Source organism: Cannabis sativa, chromosome X, assembly GCF_029168945.1.
Source record: "Cannabis sativa cultivar Pink pepper isolate KNU-18-1 chromosome X, ASM2916894v1, whole genome shotgun sequence".
Lineage (NCBI taxonomy): Eukaryota > Viridiplantae > Streptophyta > Magnoliopsida > Rosales > Cannabaceae > Cannabis > Cannabis sativa.
In genome coordinates, this window is record NC_083610.1 from 77,303,537 (window position 1) to 77,313,873 (window position 10,337).

The window sequence follows — 10,337 nt, forward strand, 5'->3', positions numbered from 1 at the left end:
GCGGCACGCTACTGCCCATAAAACACTTATGGGTCGTTTTCATTGCAATTTAAACATACAAAGTCCACAGTGAACAGAATGGAACATACTACACCTTCCCACAAAGTCAAATAATCATTTATATGTTTACACGAATTAACCAGAAGATATTGTTTTTTTTTTCAAATAGATTATTTAAGGTCTCGACCACAGTTGGCTCTTTATTTCCTTTTAACTAAGGTTTGAAAAAACCATTGGTAATATTAAATCATATGAGTTACAACTATCAGTTAATGCATTATTATATAAGATTTAGTGATCGAGACATATGTAACTGTTGGTATGGATGAGACTAGAGTAGCGTAAATTCAAAAGAGGGCAAATGTAAAAGGAAAAATTACAAACAGAGTTTTTTGTGTGCCCAACTAGTTACACTTTACACGCATCATAAGCAAACAATGATATGAAAACGAGTAAAAGTAGCACATATGACCTATCTATCAACTTTTTCGAGCTTTACAAAGACAAAATTTCAATTTTGCTTCAGAAAATAAAATTCAGCTCCAAGACCAACTTAGCTAAAATCTGAGCAGGTGTGGATATTAAGAAGGGACTTGAGTCATAAATATAGTTAAGTCCCTCCACAAAGTTGAAACAAATGCATAACAAGCAAACTTAAGTCATATTTTTTATACAGACCCTGAACGAATGAATATACAGTTATACACTTTTTCCATCTTAAACGAGTTCTATCTTAAAACATCGTTTGTGGATATTGGTTAAAATGCCTCCTGTTGAACTCTAATAAACTACCATAAGTACGATCCGCTACACCAACAAAGAGTGCCTCAGCATCGGGGCTAAAGGATATTCCAGCAATCTCGCCAAATATGTCTATCTCTTGCCCTTTAGAGTACCCTGACTGTGTATCGATGATGTGAACAAAGTCTGCAGGTTCAGCCATGGCCAGAAACCGGCCATCGTTAGTGAACCTAACAGCTCTTATTGCCCCCATTCTTCCCTTCAGGACGGCTAAGGATTCTGACAGGTTCCTTATGTCCCACAATCTGCAGGTGGTGTCTTGGTTCCCGGTAGCCAAAATACGTCCATCTGGATGCCAAGCAGAGGCAAAAGAGTAGTCCAAGTGCCCTTTGAGGCTCCCAGTGATCTGAGAGGCAGGAAATTAGAATCAGGAACAGAGAGGAATGGAGACCAAACAAAATCAAGGATAAAGTATGCAATAGCGAAGACCTACCTTCCCCGTTTGAGCATCAGCAATCAAGCAGTCAGCACTGTCACCAAGGACAGCAAGCAACTTCCCATCAGGGCTTACACAAGTGTTCTGTAAAGAAACAAATCTCATGAGAAACTATGGAGAAGAACCAAAGCCAAGCTACTAAAAGAGTGTTTCAGATGATAGTTAGCACTCACATTCACACACCAATCGAAGGAAAAGCGATTAAGGCAAGTAAAATTCTCGGCATCAAATACTCTAACTTGAGCATCATTGTTTGCAGCTATAACCCTCCTTGAGCCACTGCAAAGAGGAGGTACATTTATGGGTCATGGATGAAAGCCAAATGCTCACTGTCAGATTATGGAGCAGTAACTTACCTAGGATTACGGTAAATGTCCACTGTGTTGGTGATGGCATTCTCATCTGTTGTCAATTTTGTACAGTAAGCAACTCCGGGATGGTTCAAGTTCTGTCCCACATATACCAAACATTATTAGAAAAGAAAAATAGCTTTAAGGACGCAACATTCATAAATATGTATCTACAGAATTCTCATACCTTGCAAATAAGCTCACCCTGAAAGCCACCTGCTACCAATAAACCCTCCTTAACAGCCATGGTGCTTATTTGTACTCGAGAAAGTGTCTGTGCCAACAGTCCAGGATTCTTCTGTAAAACCAAATTACTCAGTACTGGATTTAAGAGCAAACTTTTCACAAAAAACATGAAGGTTGGAAATAGGGAAATGTTTGCACTATTTATTTAACATAGTGTCTCAACTGACCAAAGTAGGCACTATCGGCTTCACCACATTGAGTACTTCTTTGCCCCTTTTGAGCAAAGATGACCAATGCACTACTGAATAGTTCTGCATAAGGTAAACATCATGCTTTGATGTTGCCCACAGTAAATTCCGCAGCTTCACAACAAGAACAAAAAGAAATTCAATGGAAAAATCAGGGACTACATTATTTCATTCAAGAAAGCATATAAAACATCAAAAATAACTTACAGCGTACATCACAGCTAAGATAACAAAACAAAAAAATGAACAGTCCAGAAGAAAGCATAACATGCGCAGGAAAGACTGCAATGAGTGAAAAAATAATACTATGCATTATGATATGAGTAACCGCAGAGGGGTGACAAAAACTGAAAGATGGAACTGGTTACATTCACGTAGTCCATAATCTACCATGTAATCATAGTAAGTTAGAATTAAAGGTCACAAGAAAGAGATAAACCTTCACAAATTAACCATAAAAAAAATGTTGTTCAATGCATTTGCATAAAGGCAAAAGAGAACTAGAGATAATACAGCACAGCAGGACTGATTTCTTAATGCAGAAATCTTGCACATAAATCTTACAAGGCCATAATCCAAACATATGAAAATTTTACTAAATTAATAAATGAGATGCGCAGCCTAGGTACCCTCAAGAGCTGCACATAAACATACTACAGCAAGAATTGATACAGAGGCCTCTTAAATGCTCAAATTTTTTCCTATCATACCATATAAACAATGACGCGCCAGCAGCTCAGTTATAACTCCCACCTTCTTTAAATGCTGTAATAAAGAGAAATAGCAGTCCCAAATGCCACTGAGGGGTTAAAGCGCAAGATCATACTTAACAATCAAACTGATGCAATATATCTACAGTTTTACAACTTACAGGAATATTAACAACTCTAGACAGAATCTTTAAACATAACAGTTCGCGTAGGAGAATCAGCAATCATGAATCACAATTCTTATAGAACAGGGCACTCTACACGTGTCTAGAAAATTGTCCACACCAGTAAAAGTAAAAAAGAATCAAGTAAATTGCGTTCGCAATGAAGAGATGACCATACTTTTTCTGCTTATATGTTCAATGTTGTAAATACTTTACACAGAATATCTTCTAAAAATTAAAACTTACGTATGTGTCTGTGGTATGTTACAAATTACCAAGACTGACAGTCGGGTGCAAAGTGTGTTCATATATGTAAAAGGACAAGCGATGTAATTATTTAATAAAGTTTTGTTGAATGAATTATAGCAATACAGCGGACAAGCATATCAAGATACAAAATAGAAATACCAAGTCATACCACAGCCGTAATGCATCCATATCCCAATTACTCGTCAGATAATCTCATCAGTAGAAAGACATATCTGACAGTAGCAGATATACGAGTATGTATCCTTGAAATTTGAACTCTTAATTTATGTTTTTACAAAATGTAATGTGCAATATTAGAAGTACAAATCCACCCTTCACATAACTGCAAAAAAGGATTTTGTGAGTGCTAAAACCATGCCACGTAATTTTAGGAAAACATTTGGTTGCACTTAGTTTGTCAGAACCAAAAAAAATTGAACTCACTAAACCATAAGCTGAAACTTCTGTCTCATAATAGTTGAACAATTGTTCTCTATGAAAGCTTCTTAGTTCAGTAGCACTAATAACAAATCTCCCTTCAAAGTAGTCTTCAGAAGGGAGTAAAAGAAAGACAAGAGGAAACTTTCTAAAAGGAAATATATGGGGAGAATTTTTTTTTTTTTATAAAGTCACAAGAATGAGAAATCACTTCTGTTAAAAGTTGTTTAAATCCAACCTTATTTCCTTTCAATAAAAATAAAAGCACGGAGCAAGGAGCAAGCCTTCATATCAAAATTCAATTGAGTCATCAATTTGTAGGCCTACATATCAATTTCTTATAATAGCCCAAAGTTGATAGTTAAGCCGGAGCACTACATAAACTTAAGATTAGTTGCATGTAAGTCACAATACATCTCGAATGATAATAAGATCTGCGACACCACCTCCATACCTTCCAAATAATGGCTGAGGCACAAAGCTATACTCATATAATGAAAGATATCCAACAATTACTGTAAATACGCATAAGACCTGCAAAAATTAAAGACTAACGATGTGTGCACAACCAAATTCAACAACTATCTGACCAAGAAAGAAAAATCCTAGACCAGCTACAAGAAGTAAACTATTTTGTACTCCTAGACAAGAGACTTTAAAAGGAAAGTTTATGCCGTCCCAATACACGCAAATGATAAACCATTAAGTAGAATATTATAAACAATGAACATCGATCCAAAAGAAGAAACGATCAAAAAAGTACAGAGAAAGACTTGGCCAAAACACAAATCAGATGCTGTGAAAACTATGCAACACAAGTTAAAGATGACAGCAAGTTGCTATTAGCAATTCAGTATAAATTCGAGTGACCTTATGTTTACAGAGCAAAAGGATTAAGTCCTAGCCCTTAATTCAGGATAGTGAGATGTATAAATTATGTTATTATATGAACTCCACGTGAAAATTTGTAAAATGGTTTTGAAGAAATATAGTCACTACCTGGAAATGCACAATCGTCGATTTTACAAGTCTTGTATTGAAGTGAAAGTCATAAAAGGTTTTCCCCTTCTCCACTTCCAAGCATTGCTACCAAAATAACAACGATCAACACGATTAAAATGAATCAATATAATAAACACACGCATTACGCATACGCATATAATATATGTGAATATAAATATAAATATATATTTTTATATAAACAAACGCAGACACAAATATGTTGGTTTAATTATCTTTTTTCTCAAAAAAGCACAACAAATCTATGTGGAATCCTTGAAGAAGTTAAAATCGTCAAACCGATCTTTCTAAATCGGATATTCGCATATGATAATTTTACTATTACATGTATTAATACAACGACGAAAAAGATTCTGTAGCAAAAATCATAGTTAAAGTGTGAGTGCGCACTCGTAAATATAGAGAGAGGAAAAAAAACAGCGAGGTTACCCTTTCAAGCTCTTCGTGGGAGCGAGAAAGGCTCTCATAGTTCTTGTACTGCTTCAGTCGCGTCTCGCGATACTTGTCTCTAGTAAAGTTAAGCCTTTCCCAAGGGATTCCTTGAATATCTTTCCCGTTCCTAGCTTCCTTAGCTGAGGTATCCGTCTTTGGCTTGCTCTGTAAAACACCGTACCACAAATATGAAATGAATTTCACACTTGAACTATAAAAAATTAAAAACAAAACAAAATTTAACAAGCACCGTATCAACGTCATCCTCAAACTCAAAATCCGTAGCGTCGTTCTTATGAGACTGTTCATCACCAAATGGATCATCTTCGAAGTCAGTGACGTCGTAATAATCATCAGCGACGTATTCAAGATCATCGTTCAGAAAGTGCGCCATTGTTCTGCAATTGAATCTACTTCCAGTTAGTTAAATAAATAACAACGATAATCGATCGAAAAATAACCAAAAAAAAATGAATTAATAGTTCAGAGAAAAAGGAAAGCAGGTGAACAATTCCACCAATGAAGCTGAGAATCTAAAACTAGTGGCGGTGCATAAGAAGAAAGGAATTACCTATGAAATGCGGTTAGAGTTTTTGAAAAGAGAGGAAACAGTAAGAGAAGTGTGTGGAGGCAAAGCTTGGTAAAAGAACAAGGTGAAGGGGAGAGTGGAAGATCTTTTTTATAGCCGACGAGAATAGGAAGGAGAGCTGTTTGGAAACAGAGATAACAGTCTTTTGTGTTTGACCCCGATTGAGTCAGGGTGGTGGGACCCGGTGTAAGGGAAACCGGGTAACCTTATGTTTCGTTTGAAGGCAATATTGGAAAGTGGCCCTCCGGGCCCCACTTAACCGCCCATTTTATCGAATCGACTGTTCCGTTTCAGTTTTATTTTTCTTTTTTAATTATTATTGAATTAAATTATATAATACAAATTAATAAAGGATATATAAAATATTTTAAATTTTATATAAAAAATAAATTATTTATTTTAAGTAATAATAATTACTTAATAAAATTATATTAAAATTTTAATTTTACTATTAAAAATTTGTGACATAAATACTTAAAATATTAAATTTGTTGCTAATACCTATTAAAATTCAAAAAATAATAACATAAATCTTTATTTATGGTTTAATTTTTATTTTGATGTGTGTGTTAAGTTCTGGATTCGAATTTTATTTTGTGTGTGTTTTTAATGTTTGAGTTTTAGTATTTTACTGAGGCTCTAATGTTTGAGTTTGTGTTTATGAGATCTATTTTTATGTATTTATTTATTTATTTTTATAGATTTTGAGAACTTGAAATTTGATGTTGATTATATTGATTATTGAGATTGAAAATTTGATTTTTCATACGGGAATTAAAGTTTGCCTTTTCGTTTTATTGATTGAAAAATATTAGGAGAAAGTTTATGGAATATATGAAAATAGAATTGAAAAATAGCATTTGAATCGAGAATCAAAATTTATTGATAATCTCCTTAAAAAAAAGTTTATTGTTAATCTGTAAAGATAATATGGCTGGAAGAAGATGTAAAATTAATTTTTATTTCATTTAATATGCATATAATATTTTTTTTTAGATAATATGAATTTATTTTAATTATTTTTTAAAAAATTATTTTTTCTAAAAAAATTATTAGTTTGACCAATATTATATTTACATGTGACACTTTATTTATCAACTAACAGAACGATAAATTGAGTATTAAGTTTAGAATTCTGAGAATATCAATAGGAACTATAATGATGACATCAACTTTATATGATTGGAATATAAAAATAATGCATTATGAAAAAATTTGATTCATAACCTCACACCTGTTTCCTCTTCTACATAATCTCACACCTGCTTTTTTTTGTTCAATTCATAATAAATTTTTTCTATAAAAAAAATATTTTTTCTATATTGTGCAAAGTAAAAAAAAAATTACACATATATATAGTTATGAATACATATCTATAAATAATTGAATAATAATAATTTTTTTCTAAAAAAAAAACATTTTTCCTATATTGTGCAAAGTAAAAAAAAATTGACACATATATGTAGTTATGAATACATATATAAATAATTGAATAATTATTTAATTTAATTATTATGCATTTTTTAAAAAATAATTAATTTAAGATAGATATTTTTATAGAAAATTTATTAAAATAATAGTAAAATATTAATTTATAAATTTATGCTTTAATAAAATATTAAAAAATTGAGAGAATTAAAGAGAAAAAAAATAGATTTGGAGAGATTTTAGACCGCTACGTCACCACCTCATACCTCTCCTTCATATATAATGATGTTAAATTTTATAAAAATGAGGACAACATTTGTTCCCTCCAAGTTGAAGAAATTATAATTATAGAAGATGTTTTACTAATTTATAAATGAAAAAAATTAAATAATTTAAAATGTCAAAATAAAATTTAAATATTTAATAATACATGCTTTTATTTTCTTTCTTATATGCATACAATTAATTTCAATAAATTTTATTCTCAATATTATAATTTTTTTAAAACAAAAAAAATTATTCAAAACAGAACAAATTACAAACAAATTGAAACTACAAGCAATTGCTCAAAGAGCCAACAGCAGCTTGCTGCCAAACCAGCATACCCAACTGCAACTACCAAGAATTAACTACATCAATTAAATACAACATACACTGCTTTTATTATACAAATTTGGAAGTTGTTGACCGAGATTTTCGGCAACTACTAGAATATGATTATATTAAAGAGCTGTAAGAAAGTGAGATGAAGATTTTTACGTGGTTGGGGCGTTAATGAGCCTTAGTCCACGAGTCTTTGTTATTAATGGATGTATTTAATACAGATTCCACACTTGAGAGAATGTTTTTCTCATAAATACAGAGAATGTTCTTGGTGAGTATTTTCTCTTCTTGCTCTTATGCAACCCAAGATTCTCGACCCCATTAAATGAGCTTTGAGGGGGTATTTATAGTGTTTTGGTGGGGTAATCCCTAGAATTGTTCTTACACATGTATCTGTAAGTATCCATAAAGTTGGGTATTTCCAATGAATATACCATGGGTGATGCATGGTCAAATCCCTAGGTGTTGTAGGGTTTTTATGAGGAATGTCCTTTTTGCCTTGTGATTGACGTGACTCTTCGCCGAGTAGCCGTCACTAGACTTAAATGATCATTACTGTAGCGCCGTCAAGTTTTGGGGGTTGTCTTGCCGTCGACTTTATTGCGTGTTACAGTCCCAACACGCTTCCTCCCATGCGGCATTAAATGCGACTTGATTACTCAGGAGAGGCCTGACACATCCCGGAGAGGCTTCATGCTATGCGAGCTTCCGGGAGTACCTTGTATTCCGGGTGTCTCCTCCGGGACCTATGCCCATGGCGCTTCCTTGTGGCGTACAAAGACTTATCAAATATTTACAAGTTATCTGATCCACGTGTCCCATTTCGACTGGTCCACGTATTTTGGGCGAATTCAGGGGCAACATTTACCCCCCAAGCCTTGTTTACTTGGAAAAAATAAACCAAGGCTTGCTTAGGTGCCTCCGGTCGACTCCTCGTTTCCCTGGCTCAAGCCTGGAGCGCGTGGGGGCACATTTAATGATGACATTTAATGCAGCGATTTGCTTTTTGCAGGAATGTCTCCGGCCGCCTCCTCGGTCTCCTGACACGAGCTTGGGGCGCGTGAAGGTGCGTCTAATGATGGCATTAAATGCAGCGATTCGCTTTTGTAGAGGTCGATTCGTTTCACGTCCTTTGATTGATGCGGCGCATTAATGGTGTCAGACGGATACTCAAACGTTTCCACCGCCTTTATGGCAGATTGATCTGATCCGTTGATTTTCGGGAATTCGAATCGTGCATCTCCCCCACCGTGCGATTGGTAGGTGATGACGCCTGTTCCTCATGCGTTTTTGCCTATAAAAGCCACCACCTTTCCTTCATTTCGGTTACTTTCCATTTCTTTCCATTTTTGCTCGAATTTCTCAGAGAGAAAATTCTTCAAAGTAGCACGAACTGACTTAGCACTTAGACGTTTCTTTCAGTTTTCCAGTGTTTGCCTTCGCCAGTTCTTCTCAACTTTTACTCACCCACATCCAGTACCCCCAGTTCAACGATCTACTGTAAGTTTCTTGCATCCTTAGATAATAACATGCTTTCATTTACTTCGTTCGTTTTCTGGGTTCGTACTTTGAGTTCTGAGTGTGTGAGTGTTTTAAGTTCTTTGAGTGTTCTGCTTTATGTTTACTGCTTTAGTTGTAGAATCGCCATTATCATGCCTCTGTTATAATCGTACAGCTTTGTTGAAGAGAGCCATGTGTTCTTCGTTCAACAATCGCTTAGGGCATAGAATGGTTTTTTTTTTCTTTTAAAAAACCACTTTCTGCGATTTCACTGCACCCGACACTTGTTCAAGGAATCTCTCTAGGGTTTCCCACGTGACACGTGTCCGGAGGGGACCTCTTTCCAGCGGTTAGGGGACCCCCACTCCCTTTTTCTTGACTTAGGGTTTGGTATGGGACCTAACTGCTGGAATTTTCTTTTTCCATCTTTGTTTTTCACAGAACACAAAATGTCTGCTTCTGGCTCGAAATCTTCGAAGAAGAGTGGGAAAAGCATGGCCACGTTGGAGGAGGTTTCCCTGGGGCCTATTGCCCAGGAAGGGTACAAATCCCGCGCGACCGGGTGGGAAGCGGCTGAGCTTCGATCCACCCTAACTTGTCCTCACCAGTTGGAAAATATTATAGAAGTTGCTGGGATCAAACCCTCCACCTCAGGGACCTATCACCGACCTCCTCGCGACTCGGAGACGCCTAATCATAACTATGACGGCTTCGGGGCTTGGAGTCCGACTCATTTTATGGCCGGTGCCATGCTCCCGCTCCAAGATTATTTTGTTAATTTCCTTGTATTTGTCGGCCTTGCGCCATACCAACTCATTCCTCAAGCTTACCGCCTGCTCTCAGGCTTATTTATTTTTTACACCGCCCGCGGTTGGGGATCTCCCAGCCCGGCGGAAATTTTATATTTTTACGAACTTGTATCCGTCCCCAAGAAAGGGGACAAACTTAAGGATGGTTTTTATGGGTTCCGGATCCACCCTGCTAACGAGGGGTGGTTCTGTATAATAGGCAGACTCACGTTAAGGAGTACCGCCACCGCTTTTTCTTCTCCTCCGGGTTCAGGGCCGTGGACCACCCGGAGCTTCTCACAGAGTGGGTGCGGATCCCACCTTACCAGCGGACGCCTCCTACTCAGGCTTTCCTCCGAAGGGCCCAAGCCTTTGCCTCCTATGACCGCGCCGAT

General features: G+C 35.9%; 1 protein-coding gene across 5 annotated transcripts; it reads right to left on the bottom strand.

The window, feature by feature from the left end:
- Positions 1-316: 316 nt before the first annotated feature.
- On the bottom strand, positions 317-5,763 carry LOC115698192 (uncharacterized WD repeat-containing protein C2A9.03). Of its 5 annotated transcripts, none has more exons than XM_030625383.2 (10): positions 5,606-5,763; positions 5,285-5,432; positions 5,032-5,199; positions 4,582-4,668; positions 2,001-2,135; positions 1,775-1,885; positions 1,594-1,685; positions 1,411-1,516; positions 1,235-1,321; positions 317-1,147 (listed from the first exon to the last, which is right to left on the bottom strand). In XM_030625383.2, exons 2-10 carry the CDS (start codon positions 5,426-5,428, stop codon positions 734-736), a joined length of 1,344 nt encoding a protein of 447 aa, XP_030481243.2. In that variant the 5' UTR covers positions 5,429-5,432; positions 5,606-5,763; the 3' UTR covers positions 317-733. The 5 variants fall into 5 exon arrangements, with proteins under 5 accessions (XP_030481243.2, XP_060963293.1, XP_030481251.2 ...); XM_061107310.1 differs by having other exon boundaries at positions 4,993-5,199; XM_030625391.2 differs by having other exon boundaries at positions 5,285-5,444; positions 5,606-5,743.
- Positions 5,764-10,337: the final 4,574 nt, after the last annotated feature.

What these genes read in the sequence shown, in the direction of transcription:
- LOC115698192 (XM_061107310.1), bottom strand. Translation starts at nt 5,428, where the DNA reads ATGGCGCACTTTCTGAACGATGATCTTGAATACGTCGCTGATGATTAT. An exon ending in TTGAGGATGACGTTGATACG is followed by an intron (nt 5,200 to 5,284) that starts GTGCTTGTTAAA and finishes GGTGTTTTACAG; the next exon opens with AGCAAGCCAAAGACGGATAC. An exon ending in TCCTCTCTCTATATTTACGA is followed by an intron (nt 4,669 to 4,992) that starts GTGCGCACTCAC and finishes TTATTTTGGTAG; the next exon opens with CAATGCTTGGAAGTGGAGAA.